At 37.2% G+C, this 19,931-nt stretch overlaps 1 protein-coding gene across 1 annotated transcript; it reads left to right on the forward strand.

Moving 5' to 3' along the window:
- Nucleotides 1-502: 502 nt before the first annotated feature.
- Nucleotides 503-18,406, forward strand: RPE65 (retinoid isomerohydrolase RPE65; the record flags this gene model as incomplete). The annotated part of the gene is made up of 13 exons (XM_084242773.1): nucleotides 503-582; nucleotides 2,516-2,662; nucleotides 4,599-4,706; nucleotides 4,808-4,949; nucleotides 7,069-7,216; nucleotides 8,403-8,484; nucleotides 8,722-8,854; nucleotides 8,964-9,103; nucleotides 9,884-10,013; nucleotides 16,626-16,740; nucleotides 16,838-16,932; nucleotides 17,035-17,146; nucleotides 18,255-18,406. Exons 3-13 carry the CDS (start codon nucleotides 4,630-4,632, stop codon nucleotides 18,404-18,406), a joined length of 1,326 nt encoding a protein of 441 aa, XP_084098899.1. The 5' UTR covers nucleotides 503-582; nucleotides 2,516-2,662; nucleotides 4,599-4,629.
- Nucleotides 18,407-19,931: the final 1,525 nt, after the last annotated feature.

Here is a 19,931-nt window from a genome sequence, read left to right on the forward strand (position 1 = left end):
GAGAAATAAAGGTATAATACAAATGAATAGCAAAGGATGAGGTACTGACCCAAAAAACTGTCTTCTCCCAATGTGTAGGAGTAAAGGGGATTGAAACTGTGAGGCAAGAGAATCAACAAGGAGATGCTGCAAGCTGAGTGGAAGGGTAGAGAGGAGTAATTCTGTCAGAAGGACTGTCAAGAAGAGAACCAGGATCATTTGATTTGTCTTCAGAAATACAGGAAAACTACAGAGGGCAGGATTAAATCCTTGTCACATTAAAATGGAGATCATTTTCCCTGACATCAGAGGAGTAGCACTGACTGTCACAAATCAGTGCTTTCTATACCCCCAAGCCCCATGTGCTCCAGACCAGGCGAGACTGACAGTGATGGATTAGCACAGAGCCACAGAGAACTTTTTCTCCTGGAGCTCTGCCTCTGTCTCCTGGCCTTCTTTAAGTATTAACATTATTCCATCATGCCATTATTCTTCCTCATTATTATACCCTTTCAGAGTCGAGCATCCTGCTGGAGGTTACAAGAAACTGTTTGAAACTGTAGAGGAACTGTCCTCGCCACTCACAGCTCATGTTACAGGTTGGTCTCACTAATCTTGAAGTCGTCCTATCTCTGAGATCTCTCTTGTCTCTTTATTCATTGGCGAAACTCAGTACTGGCTTCCCCTGGGAGATACAATGAGGAAATCTGAAGGTTTGCATTTTTTTTATCATCCCAAGAACCCATTTCCTCTCATCTACCTTTCCTTTACTTCTCTAATATAGAAAAATCCTACTTAATTGGAATTCCTTGAGGCCTAGACTTAAATCTTTGACATCTTTAAACTAGTCATTGCCTAGTTCAGTGCCTACAATATAGTGAATGTTTTATAAATGTCTGTTCTATAAGTGTCTGGATAAACAAAGGTCCATTGACAAGCATCTGGGAAAGTTACATGAAAGGTTGGTAAATTTCTTTTTTTTTTTAAGATTTATTTTTTTATGCATATAAGAGCTGGGGGTACAGGCTAGAGGTGTGGGGGGTGGGAGGATTCACCAGAGACAGAGTGGGGAACAGAACAGGCAGATTGACTGAAATACACTGCTGAGGGGAGCAGCGGGTGGTAAGTCAGTCAGGAGAGATCTGCTGCGCCATGTGGGTAGCTCCCTGGCCAGCTGGGAAATGGAACTCATGCTGCAGAGGCTGTGGACAGCTTCATAGGTTGTTTCTTAACCCCTTGCGCCACCAGGGAGGCCCGGGTGATAAATATCATGCCGGTTATTTTGGAAGAGTCTTAGTTCAGGGGCCAGACAGATGGAGGGCTGATCACAGCTCTATGACTATAAGCTGCACATCATCCAAGTTACTTAAACTTTCTAAGCCTCAATTCCCTCAACTACCAAAAACCAAAGTTTACCTCATAGAGATGTTCTGAAGATTAAATGAGAGAATGAAAACAGATTCACCCAGTATCCAACACAAGTGTTCAATAGATAATAGTTATTGTTACTATTGTTATCATTATCTAAAGACACGCAATGAACCACACAGCATCCTTGCTTAGACAGGAGTTGTGGGAAGCGCCAAATACTGGCAAGTCTTTCCACCCAATTTACTCTTCTGCAAAATAAAAGGGATGAGTCAAATGTTCTAGACTCTGAAGCTAACAAGCTAGGTTCTAACAATTAACATTACTTTTAGTTAGCCAGGCTTTCTTTTCAAGTATTTTTTTAGGCTTATAAATCCTTATCAAGTGGGCTGTAAATTTAAGCTATAGGAAATAACACATTTGTTTAAACAAAAAACAAAAAAAGCAATTGCTGCCAAACACTGTACTTTCAATTGGATGAAAGGATATTAACCTAACTGCTTAAACCGAAAGAACTTAAGTTCTTTCTTGTGTCCTCATTTTGCAGATGAGGACACTGAGGCCCAGATATGACACATGGCAAATCCTAAACCAGAACCAGGTTCCTGACACCCAGCCCCATGTGCTTTCTGCTACTGCAGGCTGCAAAATATAGCCCATGCCCTCAAAGAGGTGTAGCTACAGACGTTTAAAAGCCAGTATTCTTGTTGTTTCATTTAAGGGATTTCTTCTGTAAGTGCACTTATTTTAAATGTCTTGATCTTTGCTCCTTTTACCCACACTCATCAAAATATGTCAAAGAAATTTGAAATTCTTCTTAAAAGAAAGATGGTAAAAAAGCAAATGTATTGGTTTCTGGGGAAATCTGTTAGGTGGAAAATTCCATTCCCTTCAAGATGCTTTTTCCCTTCTCTAATCCTTTAGTGAAACCCTGAGACAATGCCACATTTCCCCTACTTGCTCTCCTAGTGATAGGGAGGCAAGTCCTTAGGAAAGAGTATGTCCTAACTGCCACCCAGTGTGAGAACTGGGAATGAAAATCATTGCTAGTTTTGTAAAGAAGAAGCTCTCCCACTGGGCTGCTAATAGCTACAGCACATACCAGGGCTGAGTCTAGGCAAGAGCAGAAGTAACAAACAAGATCTGCATCTACCTACATCACAGGCAGGATCCCACTCTGGCTCACCGGCAGTCTCCTTCGATGTGGGCCTGGACTCTTTGAAGTTGGGTCTGAGCCGTTTTACCACCTGTTTGATGGGCAAGCCCTTCTGCACAAATTTGACTTTAAAGAAGGACACGTCACGTACCATAGAAGGTAAAAGAGGACTTGATTCCATTCTCCCTACCCCCAGAGATGAAGCCTTGCTCAGCTCCTCTCTGTTGTGCTTTTCAACCTTCTGAAACCAAGAGGGCACTTATATATTCATTTCTTCTCAGAATCCTCCCGGGCAGTGTGAATGCATAGACACCAGGGAGCTATACTCTGGGGTAAAGAAGCTGCTAAGAACTAGGGTTTCGGCGTCTGATATGTCTGGCTTCAAGACACCACGTGTCAGCTAATCTCTAATTCTTTGCTTTGTTATCTATAAAATGGGAGAAATAATAGAATCTACTTTATTACAAGAATTAAATGAAAACACAATACCTCACATATGGGAAGCATTCAGCAATAATCACAGCTATTATTACAGTTATTACATGATAATCAGAAACACCACTGGGATGGAAGAAGGCATGTCACAAAGGAAGTAAGGACCAAATATGTATTAATAATACTGATACAAAGGAGAGTTTTCTTAAAAATAGGAGAATATAGCTAAAAGGTTTGAAGGATTAAGCCGTCACTCCAGGAAGCTCCCATTAACACCACAATAAATAGTTTGCCTTGTGCTTTAATATTCAGACCTGTTAGTAGCTTGATTAATGGCCACAGATTTTATTTACTGGAAAGAGACTTTAGAAGGAGGAGTAAATAGACGCTTGGAATAGTGAGGATACGTTAGAATGCAATAGTAGAGAAACAGATGACCTCAGGCAAAAAATTATCTATGAAAGCCAATTTTGGAGGGCAGACAATACTTTGATTTGCCTTTTAAATGCCTTGGAACTTGTTCATCTTTATGAAAGTAAAAAATCAGATTTCAATTAGCTCTCCACATAAGAAATTCTAGGCTATGTCTGTGTGAGACTGGATTCAAGAATACCTACTTTATTTTTTTTTAAAGATTTATTTGTTTATGCTTACAAGAACTGTGGTACAGGCCAGTGGTGTGGGGGGTGAGAGGGTTCACCAGAGACAGAGTGGGGAGCAGAACAGGCAGAGCTACTGAAATACACTGCTGAGGGGAGCAGAGGGCAAGTCATGAGAGGTCTGCTGTGCCATGTAGGTCACCTCCCTGACCAGAGATTGAACTTGTGTTGCAGTGGCTGCGGATAGCTTCATAGTGCTGTGTCCTAACCCATTGCACCACCAGGGAGGCCCAAGAATGCCTATTTTTAAAAGCCATAAAATTAATTTTGGGGGGGAGAAAATGTGTTTATTTTTGTCAGTTTTAGGAAAATACAACATATTAAATTTTTTTCTTTTTTTTTCTTTTTATATTCCCATACAATTGCAACCCCAATTTTGACCCCAATCCCTCCTTCCCCCCGCCCCCAGAGTGTCTCTGGTTCATAGTTGTTTGTTGATTTTGATTTTTATCTTCTTATAGTTATTCTTTTTCCTGGTCCATATTTAGGTTTTCTAGAGTCCTGTTATGAGTGAGACCATCCGGTATTTTTCTTTTTCTTTCTGGCTTATTTTGCCGAGCAACAGCATATTAAATTTTAAGAAAAATTCAAGAAGGACATTAGAGATATTCAAAGAAATATATCTCAACACCATGGCCTATATTTCCCGAGGAAGAATAGGTTGATGGGTTATAAGTTCAGAGGTCCTGTGGTGGCTGAGTGTTATAATATAGAAAGATATGTTTTCCAGCTTTGGCAACATGAGTTCTAACCCAGCTACGCCACATATGCTAATAACTTAATTTCTCAGAGCTTTGATTTCCTCATGTCACTGTGAAGTTTAGAAGACATAAATTGAAATTTATGGTTCATTGTTTCTCCCTTGGTCACCTGAGGAAGTAACTGGGCAAAATTCTTCATTGTTCATGTGATGGATGTATGATAAAGAGTAGAATGACCAATCTAAGTTCCATGTGGACCATGCTGTCTATGACCTTTTCCCAAATCTCAATGTCCTTTAGGTTCATCCGAACTGATGCTTATGTACGGGCAATGACTGAGAAAAGGATTGTCATAACAGAATTTGGCACCTGTGCTTTCCCAGATCCCTGCAAGAATATATTTTCCAGGTTACTGAAACCACATTGCCTGTTATTAGACACTCTACATTAGTCCTTTTTCTCTCATGGCTTGAAAGTTATTGGACTGAAAAATCCATTTGCTTCTGCAGGTTTTTTTCTTACTTTCGAGGAGTGGAGGTTACTGACAATGCCCTTGTTAATATCTACCCAGTGGGGGAAGATTACTATGCATGCACAGAGACCAACTTCATTACAAAGATTAATCCTGAGACCTTGGAGACAATTAAGCAGGTAGGACAAACTGCTCAGGCAACATTCCTCAGGAATTTAGAATTTGCAACTTGGAATTAAATCAACTGTGCAATTTGGTGGAAAGAACATGAGAGCCAGATAAGTTTCAGATCCTTGCTCTGTCATCAGTTACTATCTCTGTAACATAGGGCAAACCTTGATTCTTCATCCCTGAAATTTTAAACACACTGTGGATTGGAGGAAAACCGTTTAAAAAGACTAACATATTCATTTGTGACACAAATATTTACTAGTCCCTTCCATGTTCCAGAACTTATACCATATGCAATGTCATACCAGTGAGTAAGTAACAGTCCCTGCCTTTCATGGCTTTTGTAGGCTAATGTGGACCTAGCATGTATGTGGTACTCAAAAAATTGTAGCAACTAATACTGTTAACTCTGCCATTCATGGTAAGCATGTTGCACAAATCTACCTACCCCTTCTTTTTTTTTTTAATTTAAATAATAAATTTTATTTTTATATTCCCCCATACAATTGCAAACCCCCCATTCTGACCCCAATCCCTCCCCTCCCGCCCCCCACCCCCCAAAAAGTGTCTCTGGTTCATAGTTTTTTGTTGATTTTGATTTTCACTTTCTTATATTCATTTTCCTGGTCCCTTATTTAAGTTTTCTAGATTCCTGCTATGAGTGAGACCATCCGGTATTTTTCTTTTCTTTCTGGCTTATTTCGCTGAGCATGATCCCTTCCAGCGCCATCCATGTTGCTGCAAATTGCATGTGTTTATCTTTTTTGAATGCTGAGTAATATTCCATGGTATATATGTACCACATCTTCTTGATCCAGTCATCTATTTTGGGGCATTTGGGCTGTTTCCAAAGCTTAGCTATTGTAAACAGTGCTGCTATAAACATAGGGGTGCAGGTGTTCTTTGGAATTGATGTTTCTGTGTCCTTTGGGTAAATACCTAGGAGTGGAATTGCTGGATCATATGGAAGCTCTATGTTTAGTAGGTCCAGAAATCTCCACACAGCTCTCCATAGTGGTTGGACCAGTTTGCACTCCCACCAACAGTGCAGGAGAGTTCCTTTTTCTCCACACCCTCGCCAACATTTGTTGTTGCTAGTTTTTTTAATATGTGCCATTCTCACTGGTGTAAGATGGTATCTCATGGTAGTTTTGATTTGCATTTCCCTGATTACAAGTGATGTTGAACATTTTTTCATATGTCTGTTGGCCATTTGCATTTCCTCTTCAGAGAAGTTTCTTTTTAGCTCTTCTGCCCATTTTTTGACTGGATTATTTTCTTTGTTGTTGCTGAGTCTCATCAGCTCTTTGCAGATTTTTGTGATCAGTCCTTTATCATTAGTGTTGGGTGCAAAAATGTTCTCCCAGTTGATGGGGTTTCTCTTTGTTTTGGTTATTGTCTCTTTTGCTGTGCAGAAGCTCTTTAATTTGATGTAGTCCCAGCTGTTTATCTTTGCCTTCACTATCACTGCTTTGGGTGATGTGTCTGTAAAGATGTCTTTGATGTGCAAGTCCCGTAGTGTTTCACCTATATTTCCTTCTATGTATTTTATGGTTTCAGGTCTTATGTCTAGTTCTTTAATCCATTTTGAATTGAAAAATATGGAACGCTTCACGAATTTGCGTGTCATCCTTGCGCAGGGGCCATGCTAATCTTCTCTGTATCGTTCCAATTTTAGTATATGTGCTGCCGAAGCGAGCACTACCTACCCCTTCTTGTGGACATTTTCATTAGAAGTAAAACTATATCAGCAATTTTATACAATTCAATCTAATACAATTTTTCCAAGATTCAAGATTATTATTCATTTGAGGGCAGCTTATTTGTGCAAAAGAATAACGAATCAAAGCAGTATATAGTATACATCAGTTGAAGAACCCAGTCAGAGAGAACTCTCATCTTCCAGAAGCAGGAAGGATTAGCATAAGGGTTAGAGGAGAGCTCTGCACTGAAGACTGAAGAGAATTCAGTTAGAACTAAAATAGTGTAATGTCCAGAGAGATGGAAAGAAAGAGAAAATGCACTTGGGGTGGAGGTATAAACAGTAGCAGTGAGGTCAGATCCAGGTACCAACAGTGTAAATTTATCTTTTTCTTATCACAGATGATATTTACTCTTCCTCCATAGGTAGATCTTTGCAACTACATCTCTGTCAATGGAGCTACTGCTCATCCCCACATTGAAAGTGATGGAACTGTTTACAACATTGGCAATTGCTTTGGGAAAAATTTTTCAATTGCCTATAGTGTTATAAAAATTCCTCCATTACAAGCAGGTCAGTTTGCCAGTTTAACTCTTCTTAAAGTGAGTGTCTATATTGTAGAAAATTATTAGAAATTAAGGATGCCAGACTGCAATAGCATTTGAGACACAGTTAAATTACTGTTGTATTTTAGGATAATTGCTCTTACTCCTATTCTACTAGGAAACCAATGCCTAAGGGCACCAAGGCAGAATATAACAACTTGAAAATACAGAAAACAAGTGGTCAAATTCTATTCCATGGTGTTTTACATACATAGTATATATGTGGATTTGAGAATAGAAGATTTAGGTTCAACTCAAGTAAGCATTTATTAAACACTTATTCATGTGCTGGGCAAAATTAAATTTTTAAACAAATATATGTTCACAGTAATAGCATATACACATATATTTATAAGTGTACTAAATATGTGGAGTGTGTTTAATTTCTGAACTGCAAACAAATCTATCAATTCACATTAATATAGAGAAAGACTATTACAACAGAAGGCAAAATACTTTTTAGAATTTTCCATTTATTGCCAGAAATTCTTGATGATAGACTTATTTGAACGTACATTGATTTTTGTTAAATATTGCTTAGAGTAGTTATTAAAACTTAGTCTCTGGATTAGCAGAGCCACCCGCAAATCTGTTAGAATTAAAAATCTTGAGCCCAATCTGAGGCAGGGTGAATGAATAATTATGGTGGTAGACCCACAATCAGTACTTTAAGACTCTCTTTTTGTGATTCTGGCACATACTAAAGTTTGACGACTACTGATTCAGTAGTAAATAAATTTTAATGCACATAAGAATATTGTACAGGGCTATTGACACAGCCCTGCCTATACTACATTTTATAGGCAATTTAGGAGATTGTAAAAGTCATTTTGACCATACTAAAGTTTTACTTTACTTCCCTGACTTAGAACTCACCTTCATTTGTTGTGAGACTAATCTACACTATTCTGCCTGCTGCAATACTATGTTAGTGCAATTTTCCAAATCTGCTGCTATTTAGATTTTCCTGGGTGATTGCAATTTCACAGAAAATTTTGTTAAGAAATTCAAATGACTAGTACATGAAAATAAACTAAAAAATGTCAAGATCTGACATGCATTTTTTGTTTGCATAAACTGTTTTAAATGCTTTGTGTTTAACAAAAGAAAAAAAAGAAGCTGTTCTTAAGCCTTTTAAAATCACTTTATTTCAGACAAGGAAGATCCATTAAGCAAGTCAGAGGTCATCGTACAATTCCCCTGCAGTGACCGATTCAAGCCATCTTATGTCCATAGGTAATTGGAAGGCCTGCTATAAATCTTCAGGAAAACTTAAGTTTAAAATCTACTTTATGTACCTTTGATACCAGTCTTGATCATAACATTTTCTTTCAGAAATCCAAATTTAAAATGTAATTAATTTCCTATAGACTCTGTTGACTCATGTAACTAAGCATACCTTATGTGTATATACTTCTTTGTGATTTGAAAATCAACCTTTCCCATTCAAAGTCCATTTGTGTTTCTGAACAGTTTTGGTTTGACTCCCAACTATATTGTTTTTGTGGAGACACCAGTCAAAATTAACCTCCTAAAGTTCCTTTCTTCATGGAGTCTTTGGGGAGCCAATTACATGGATTGCTTTGAGTCCAATGAAACAATGGGGGTAAGTCTTACATTTATTTACCAGGTTTATGTTTCTGGAGAAAGTATGTTCCATAATGTACACTTTTTTCCTTGTTAAATGCATCAAAATATTGTCCTCACTTTTGTAGGTTTGGCTACATATTGCTGACAAAAAAAGAAGAAAGTATCTTAATAATAAATATAGGACCTCTTCTTTTAACCTCTTCCATCACATCAACACCTATGAAGACAATGAATTTCTGATTGTGGATCTCTGTTGTTGGAAGGGGTAAGGAAAGATGTTGGTTGAAATGTTGCCTGGTAGCTCCTGAAAATTAGGGACCTTTTCCAAGATGATTCCATCTTTGCAAATTAGAGTCACATCTTAAAAAGCATTAAATATGCTTAAATCCCAAAATATAATTGAGAAAGCAGAAGGGAATTCAGGTAATCAGAAATACCCACACATTTTTTTTTTAGAATTCATTTATTTATTTATGCATACAAGAGCTGGGGTGCAGGTCAGAGATGAGTGGGTGAGAGGATTCACCAGAGACAGAGTTGGGAACAGTACAGGCAGACTGACTGAAATACAGTGCTGAGGGGAGCAGCGGGCAAGACAGGAGAGGTTTACTGTGCCATGGGGATGCTCCCTGGCCAGCCAGGGATCGAACTTGTGCTGCAGAGGCTGTGGATTGCTTCATAGTGCTGTATCTTAACCCTTTGCACCACCAGGGAGGTCCCAATACCCACAAATATATATATATTTATATATATATATATTTATATATATATATATCCCCTGAAAATACAAATAGAAAAAGAATAATTGATGAAGAAACAGAATAGGAAGTATTGAAGTTTGCTGTTATTTAATCATATACACTAGGCAGATTTCTTTGTTTTCACCCAATGGGGGAAGGAGGAAATAGTTCTAATATGCCTGGGTCATTAGCAGTTTCTGAGCTGGGGAATAAGAATACTCAGGCACTTGTGCTTTCAAAAGACATGAATCATCTCTCTAAAATTATTTGTATTTGTGCTCATTCTTGACTTCTTACTTTTACAGGTTTGAATTTGTCTACAATTATTTATATTTAGCCAATTTACGTGAAAACTGGGAAGAGGTGAAAAAAAATGCTAGAAAGGCTCCCCAGCCTGAGGTTAGAAGATATGTACTTCCTTTGAATATTGACAAGGTAACTGCCATCTATGAGATTTCAGATATAACCAGGATGTTTCATCTCACTCAGGATTTTATGCTTTTTTATGCTTATACATATAGATTCTTGAAATTTCAGAGCTGGAAGGAGCTTTAAAAATAAACTAATTCAACTCCCCTAGTTTTACAAATGAGGAAATGAACTTACAAAAATGGCATGATTTAGCAAAAGCAAACTGCGGCAGAGCCAAAATGAAAACTAGGTTTTGAGTTTAAATCTGCTATTCTTTCATTTACAAAATACTTTTAATACTTTCTCAGTGAATAGTGCAGACCACTGATTCCTGGGGTCTTTTGTCAATAATAAACATAAATTAATTCATAATTTGAAATTCTAGAGAAATGAAACATCAAAAGGTGTTCTTATTAGGAAATAACCCATTATTTTAGTTTTCTACAAATCTTCTTAAAATACCATTAGAGCATAAAAAGTACTAAAAGTTTTAGATATCACTTTATTTCTACCTTGGCTCCCTGTATTCAGTGACTGTCTTTATAGAATATCAGAGCAATAAAGATTTTTTTAGTTTGATCGAAATGCCCATCAAAGTAAGAAAAATAAAATTTCACAATAGATGCATGAGAATACACTTTCTTTCATGTCTATATGAAACATATACACAAAAGTGGTTGAGGCAGCTACATGGAATATAAAACATTGTACCCAAGGCTTAGATCAGATGCAGTGGGAAGTTAACTTGATTTGGAACCAGACTACTGCTGTAAAGTAAGCTACTTTAAAGAATGAGAAAGGAAAAGGAGATTTAAATGGGGCATTACAATTAAGTAAAAGCTTCTACAAAGGCAGAAAGGAACATATGAACACGTGTATATATTACACACACATATATGTATATACATACACACAGACATACACACACATACACACACACACACACACACACACATATATATATATATATATATTAAAAGTGCAGAAAGAAGGGAATTAGGGAACCAGAATAGGAGACAATTAAAATCATTCAGTTTATAGAAAATGTAGTGGTAGTAAAAAACAAACACAGACAAAAAAGAGAGTTCCTGCAAGTGGAATTAAGAGAATCTTGCATTTGATTGGATGGCTGGATGAATTAAATCTTAGACATATAAATGCTCATAGAGATCCTTTAAGTCTATATGTCTAGACTAATGCCTTTGGAAATTGGGAATATTTCAAGTAGGGCAGGTTTGGAAATAAACATGAACTGTAGAACTATGAGGAAGAAGAGATAATGGGTAAAAGCAACGACATAAGTTGAACAGACTCTGGCTCAATTTTAAGTTCTGCCATTTATTAACTGTGAAATTTTCAGTTAATTTTATTAACTTTAAATTTTCTTTCCTTACACCCATCTTATAGGATTGTAATGATCAGTAAATGAGGTGAAACATGTCAAGCATTAAATATAGTCCCTGACACAATTTGTTAAATAAATACTTGTTATCATCATCAGCATCAAAACATCTTCCTGAAGGTGTCTTTTGGGCTCTCCTATATAGGTACAGGACTTTGTGAGACAAATTAGGGTTGTAAGAAAAGAGTTGGTAGCTACTGGCATTGAAATGATGATCAAACATATAAAAACAGATAAATGAGACTGCTAGCAGGAAAAAAATCATACTTCAGAGTAAGTTTTCTAAAAGAAATAAACAAATTGCTTATTTTTAAAATGAGAAAATTGATAGCTAAAACATGCTAAAAGAGAAGAAATGAAGCAAAGAATTTTGGGTAATACCCATATGCAGAAAGTGATAGGAAAAGGGACAAAAAAGAAAAAGGGAAAAGTGCCAAAGACCCTGAGTTACAGTTGATGTCCCATAGGATAGGGCAAAGGAGTGTTTCATTGGTGTCCTCTGATTTCGATACGTTGAAAAGGATAAAGAATGAAACACCAGATTTGGTGATGTCCAAGAAAATAGGTTGAGAGAGGCAGAAATAGGTGTCAAGGTAGTAATAAATTTGTGAGAATGTGGAAGCAGTGACTGCAGTCTATGCTTCTAAGAGTTCAAAAGGAAGCAATCAATCATAAATTAGGGGAAGGTGAGATAATGAACAGATTAAGGGAGGGCAAAGAAGAGGAAAGAGTATAAAATGCCTGAAGTTCCTAGTTTACTGATTAAGATAATGACAGTCTCTTTAAATGTATCTTTATTCTTTTTCAATAAGAAGCACATTTAAGGAGTTGAAAGGCCAAAATTACATTTGAAGATATACACTGCAAAGGCTCACTCCAACTTCTATCTGCATTTGTTCCTTTCTCTTTCCCTTCATTTCCTATGTAGGAGTTTTCAGTCTTCCATTTATTTGTTTATGAAAACATAAGGAAATACAAATATACATATATATATATTTATTATTTCCCATTACACAAAATTGGCTTTCTATATCCATTATTTAGTTCCTTGCCTTTGAGATTGAACAATGTATTCTGAAGATTTTGCTTTTTTCAGTTGCACAGTATTCTTTGTGTGAGCATACACAAAGGTCCCTTAATGCTGAACTAGAGTTGTTTTCCATCTTTTGCTATTACAGATAATATAACGAGGAATAACTCTGCTTGTATATTATTTTGTCTATGTGCAGTCATATTAATGAGATAGATTCTCAGAAGTGAGATTACTTCACTAAAGGATAAATGCAGTTGTTTAAAAAACAAAGAAGACAGGAGTCGAAAGGAAGAGACTGCTTTTTTATTTTTAAAGATTTATTTATTTATATATACAAGAAATGGGGTACAGACAGGCCAAAGGTGTGGAGGGTGAGAGGATTCACCAGAGACAGATTGGGGAACAAAACACGCAGATTGACTGAAGTACACTGCTGAGGGGAGCAGCAGGCAAGATAGGAGAGGTCTGCTGCACCATGTGGGTAGCACCCTGGCCGGCTGGGAATTGAACTCGTGCTGCAGTGGCTGCAGAGAGCTTCATAGGTTGCGTCTTAACTCCTTGTGCCACCAGGGAGGCCCAAGAGACTGCTTTTTGAGGAAGACAAAGATGATGTTAAAAATTTCTTCATTACAAAGTAATTTAATAGTTAAATAAGATAGAACAGCAAAATAATTAAACTGAAACATCACCTAGTATGTTTGACATAGACATTCAAACTTTTATGTATGTCATATAAGTCATACATATAATAATTACATGTATGTCAAACATGTCATAAACATGTTTATGACACATATCACTCTCTTTTTCCTAACATCACCACTAAGCATTGAAGCCTCATTTCACAAAATTTCATAAAATCTATTCCTCTGTTTATACCTCATTTCCCAATCCTTTTCTACCCTGAAAATCTTTCATTATTTCCTCTTAATTCATCACACATTACCAAAAAAATTCCCATTATCCTCTTCTCACAGTGTTTCCTCTACCTTCATTCTTTAACCAAACTGTGGTTCTCTCTAAAGGACATTGGTATGTCCTGCAGCAATATCCAGGGGTGGCATTTCCTCCTCCTATGGCCAGAGTTGGGATAGGTGTCCTCTTTATTTTTCATTGCATCTTCCAGACCACTGTTCCTTCCCTCCACCCTTTATAGCTCCCAATTCTTAATCTCATTTCAGCCAAATATATAGCCACGTGGTATCTACACATGTATACCCCTCATTATTGTCGTCATCCGCTAGCCACCACGCTCCCCCTCCCAGCTTAATGTCACATTCCCCAGATCTACTCCAGACCCTTGATGATTTAAATATATACATCACAGGACCTCCCTGGTGGCACAAGGGGTTAAGACACAACCTATGAAGCTAACTGCAGCCACTACAGCATGAGTTCTATCCCCGGCCAGGGAGCAACACATATGGCGCAGCAGACCTCTCCTGACTTGCCCGCTGCTCCCATCAGCAGTGTACCTTGGTCAATCTGCCTGTTTTGTTCCCCACTCTGTCTCTGGTGAATCCTCTCACCGGCCACCAACACCTCTGGCCTGTAACCTCATTCTTGTATGCATAAGTAAATAAATCTTTAAAACAAATAAATGAATGAATGAATGAATGAATGAATAAATAAATAAATACAGACATCACAGGTGAGTCATCCAAAAACTTCTCTCAGTTCCTTGACCTCTCCCATCACTCTGGTTTTCAATTACCTCAACCACTTACTCCCAATGGTCATATCCTTGACCTTGTAACTACCTCTGACCATGCCTCTTCCATTTTAGTTTCATGCATGACAGAGTCTGATTGCTACCGTTCAAGATTGCTTCCCCTACCATGATACCCACTAGAAACCTCCAATCCATTAAATCTACTACCATCTCACAATTCCTCCCTCACTCCTTATCTTCCCTCTTTACTCAATAAAAATTCCATGGTTAATAATTATAATCACCTCATGTATAGATCTTCATTTCTCTCCTCTCTTTCTTACTTTGTCAGACTCATTTGTCAAAATCACAATCCTAGTTAAATTCAGCTCTCCACCCACTCCATACTTATACCTCTGAGGCTGAAATTAAGTGTTAAAAACACTCAATCATGTTAATTGGACCATTTTTAAATGTATGACCACAAACCTTAGGGCTATATTTCCTAACTTCATTTACTCTCCCACCTTTCAAGTTAAATATTTCACACCTTTTTTCTTAAAATTTCTAACACCTCCCACCTCCACACTCAAGCTCAGCTGTTGGCTTTGCTTCTTATTTCACTGAAACAAATGAAAGGAATCAGAAAAGAACATAGATTTCTGCCACCACATTTACCCACCCACTAGCATCTGTACTCATACCGAATTAACCATCATCCTATCCAGAACTAGTCCCTCCATCTTTCTTCACCCACTCAAGGACATTACTCAAGCAATTCCTCCCCCTCGTCTCCTGTATCATCTCTCCTCTCCCCTTGTCATTGGACCACTCATATCATGCCGTTATTTTACACTCCTACAAATCCTTCTCTTCACTCCTTTTGCTCCCACCTGCACTACTCTCATTTTGTTCCTAGCAGATCTCTTAATGTTGGAAGGCACCAGAACTCAGCCCCTCATTCTATCTTCTATTTGTACATTAATTCCCTTTGTAAAATTCCATGCTTTAAATCAACCTACATTTATATTTTCAACTTTCATTTTAATTCAAGATTCATTGATACTATTGCCAAATCCATGTCTCCATTTGGATGTCCAATAAACATCTCAGGCTTTGCAAGACACAATTAAACTTTCATCTTTCCCTACCAGAAAATTTATATGACTTGCCATAGTCTCCATCTCTGTTGCGGTATCTACCTTTAATTGTTCAGGCCAAACACCCTGATGTCATAATTTATTCCTCTCTTAATTCATGCTTCTTTCCCACCACTTACCTTATCTCTCAGGAAATCCTCTTGATTCCAACTTGCACTTCTCTCTAGCTACTAGCCTAGTCTAAACCATTGTTTTCTCCTGACTATACTACTACAAGACAAAAATGGCCTCCCTACACTTGTATTTCACCTACTGCCAAGAGCACTCTTAACAGAGGAGCCAGAGTGATCTTTTTAAAAATAAAACATAGCTTATCACTCCTTTGTTAAACACTCTAATGGCTTCCCATCTTCCCATATTTCACTCACAGAAAGACTTTAGTCTTCACAAAGGCCTACAAGGTTCTACATAATCTGGTTCTACGTAATCCATTTCCCCTCTACACTTCATTTCTTCTGTTCTTCACCATGTTACAATTTCATTGGTATCTTTAGTTCTTCTCAAGTACATTTGGTATCCTCCTATCTCAGATCTTTGTATTATTTGTTCTCTCTACTTGAACACTCTTCTTCATTGTTGTCTCAGCTTTCACCCACCCTGACTATTTATTAACATTTCAACCCATCTCCCCTTCACCCTTCTGATTTCCCTTACTCTGCTCTGTTTTTTCTCCTCACATTTCTGCTGTACTTGCTTCATCTATTAATTATATTTATTATGTCCCCAACCTAAAATGTAAGCTGCACAAAGACAAGAAGTTTATTCTCTGAAATATACCATGTACATATGCTCAAATATTTAATAAATTAATTAATATATAAATATGTTCTTAAAAAGAGCTCATGGTATCCATTCCATTCATAAACTTTCCTTTAAAATTGTGTGTATGTGTTGAAAAGCAATGGAGAACAAGAGATCTTAAAGAACATTTGATCTAGTCATCTTTCTATGTATTTTTTTCCTTTTGACAAAATAACTGTGATATTTTTCAAACATCAAAATATACTCTTATTATAAAAGAGAGAAATACTACAAATAGATCCCTTGGTGGTTGAGGTTTAATTGTTCTGTAGAAAATATAATTTTTTTCTCAGATACCCTTCCTCAGAGCCCTAAATTTTAGTTAAGAACTGTCTTCTTTTAAAAATGAGATTGAGGGTCCAGGAAGTTATGTGACTTTGCCAGTGATACACAGGCAGTGACTGACAAAGACACAGACAGCTTTCCCAGTCATGTCTCTAGGTCCCCATCTAGAGTTTTCCTGGCACTGTTCCTCCTATATGTTGATTTAAGAAATTAGATCTCAGGAGACAAAACTCAGGAAGACTGTATTTATGGTTGCTTGATGTTCTTTCCTGCTCATGGAGGTTTCTGTCATCTTCTTTCTTAGGCTGACACAGGCAAGAATTTAGTCACTCTCCCCAATACCACTGCCACTGCAATTCTGTGCAGTGATGAGACCATCTGGCTGGAACCTGAAGTTCTCTTTTCAGGGCCTCGCCAAGGTGAGGTGATTTAGAGAAAAACCCAACATGAGAAAGAATAAAATACTGCATTCAAAGAGATTAACTGAGTTTGCCTAACATGTACTCTCCTTTGTAGCATTTGAGTTTCCTCAAATCAATTACCAGAAGTATGGTGGGAAACCTTACACATACGCCTATGGACTTGGCTTGAATCACTTTGTTCCAGACAGGGTAATTAAACCATCTTACTAATATTAGAACAGTACTTTGAGTCATATACCAGTCAAGTGAAGAATACTGGTTAATTGATTTACTTTTCTTTCTTACAAGCAGCTCTGTAAACTGAATGTTAAAACTAAAGAAATTTGGATATGGCAAGAGCCTGATTCATACCCATCAGAACCCATTTTCGTTTCTCACCCAGATGCCTTGGAAGAAGATGATGGTAATGCAAGCAATGGATAAATCTGAACACTCTTTTTATTGGAATTTCATATGTTAATTCACTAAGAGAGGAGTCACACCGATTATTCAGAAATGATCCTTAATACCACAGAATGACATAGCACTAAGGAAGTTAAGCCTATTGCAAATGTGTTTCATATTGTGGTCATATTTCTGGAAAAAATTCTAATGTACCATCTGCTGTCATGACAGAACATCACTGCCTGCTCTAGATGACAGAGAGAAGAAAGAAACAGAAATGTGAATTCTAGGTTTTTGCCTTTTCTGACTTATATACATTTCTGAAAAAGCTCAGCATTCTAAAGTAGAAAATTGAGTATTCTAACAGATAAAAGAAAATGAGAATACAGCTTTATTTTATAACTCTGCATTTGGCTTTTACTTTTAGTTAGCTAGGGTTGGAAAGATCCAGAGCTACTCCCTATAGTACAGCAACTCAATTATAAAGCATTAGTCTTAGTTAACTTCTGGTTAGCTGGGGCAGGGAGGTAGACTATACTCCCTGGGATTAAAATATAAAAGCCACAGAGAAATGAATAAAATAAGGCATTGTAAAGTCATTTCATGCTAAATTATTTTACATATACATCCCTTACAGTCAAAACTGTAAAAGGTTTTTCTCATTTTATTTGGAGGAAGCAATCTGCCAACAAGAGATAATACCTTATTGTTTTCAAACCCCTTTAATATGTATTTTTCTTTTGACTGTCACAGTACCTTTTTTTACAATAGAAAAAAAAGGTGTTAAATCTTATGTTAGCAATAAAAACAAAGATCTATTCATTCAATCAAATATAATGAACACCTACTATGTTCTAATCATTGTAGTAGACTACTGGGATATAACAATGGGCAAGATATATGGTCACTCCCTTCCCAGAATTCAGTTTGAATTTAAAGAGTTTAAAAGAACGTTTTAGAGTGGCCACCCAACCAGATGGTGAGAGAGTCAGGACAAGATGTCAATCTATATGGTTTAGTTTGGTTTGCTTTGGTTTTTGTAATACCTCCTATTTTATTTCAATGACATTTAATATATAGTCCTTGATTCTCTTCTCCACATTCCCTAATATCCTTCTCATTAACAGGTGTGGTTCTGAGTGTGGTGGTAAGCCCTGGAGCAGGACAACAGCCTGCTTATCTCCTGATTCTTAATGCCAAGGACTGGAGTGAAGTTGCCAGAGCTAAAGTGGAGATTAACATCCCTGTCACCTTTCATGGACTGTTTAAAAATTCCTGAGCACATTTTAGCAAGATTTGTTTCTGGAGACAAAACCAAGAAAAACATAGATTTAAAATCAAATTCTCCCCAATCTTAGCTTGCTGTATTACATGGTTTTAAATTACAGAGATACACAATTCTGCAGTGTTTTAAAGAAAGTAAGAGTTGAGTAAACTACTCTATTTTCTTAAAAAAAAAAAGTATATAGTTAGATAATCTGAGTTTCTCTGAGACAGAAAGATCTTAAGTAAAATCTCTTTATATATTTAACAATCAAATAGAAAGTGAATGTGGGTTTATTAAATTGTTTTTATTCCTATTATAAAAGTATATTTTAGGGACCTATCTGCTTCAATTATTTTTCAACATTTAAAAGTCAAAGTCCTCTACACTGATTTGTATGTGACTTTGCCAACTCAAGGCAGTATCATGCAAGGAGACTTAATTACTAAATGTCAAACCAAACTTTTTCTCAAGCTGGGGACTATTATCTAAGAGTAATTATGTTAATTGTATGCATATATGTTACTTCTCAGAGATTCTCAAGCTTTATGAAGTTTAACATTTCCATTTCACATAGGCAATTACTACCATTTCTGATTTCACAGAGAGGAAACTTATCTCTAAGCAACAGAGGACTCTCAACCAAATAACATCTCAGAAGTTAAACTAGCTATTAAAAGCTTAAAATAACATCAAAGTTATTACATATAGAAGTGACTATAATTTTCTGAAAAATAGCATAAAATACTTACAAATATAATTTCTATGTAAAATCACAGAATTGGTATACTACTTTTGTAACAGGGTGGTCCCCAGGAAAGGGGAAGGTTCCCTGCCCCACCCAAGGGAGGGTGGAGCTGAGCAGGAAGAAGAGAAGCAGCAGAAGAGACTGAGGAAGGAAGGAGCAGGATGGAGCCAGGAGACCTGGAGGAGGCGCATGGAGCCTAGAGACACGTGAAGAAACTGCGCTTGTCTTTTGGTCGTAGACTGGGTGACACAGATGTGGGTGAGACCCGTGGGGAGGTGACAATGGCAGCTTTTATCTTGATGTTGATTTTGCTCTTTTCCTTCTGGGCTTGTCTGGTTGTTTCTGACCCTTTTCTGTGGGTCCCCACTGGAAGATGCTTTAGACTTGTGGCAGGCTTTGGGGCCTTGCTCTGGGCCAATCCCATTTGGATGGACTTTTACCCACGAGGGGACAGGTAACTTTGGGTGCTTGATTTAGAAACTAGATTCTTTGCCTTTCCTGTATTTGTTCCAAATTGTATTAAAGTTCCTTCCCATTAAAGTCTCATGCGTTTTGTGTTGATGCGGCGGATGGCAGAACCCATTTAGAACAGGCAGATTTGCGGGGTTTGGGCTACCCCTCTCCCTTTCCTATAACACTTTTATTTTAAAACTTATTCTTTCCTGGGCTACATCTTGCTAAAATGGAGATTAACAAAATATTTCATTCTATATCTTAATCCTAATATCTATTTTATGCTCAAAATATTATATATCATTGTATTTCAGATTAGCATTGTGTTTGAATAAGTGA

This window comes from Talpa europaea, assembly GCF_964194135.1.
Source record: "Talpa europaea genome assembly, chromosome: 9".
Lineage (NCBI taxonomy): Eukaryota > Metazoa > Chordata > Mammalia > Eulipotyphla > Talpidae > Talpa > Talpa europaea.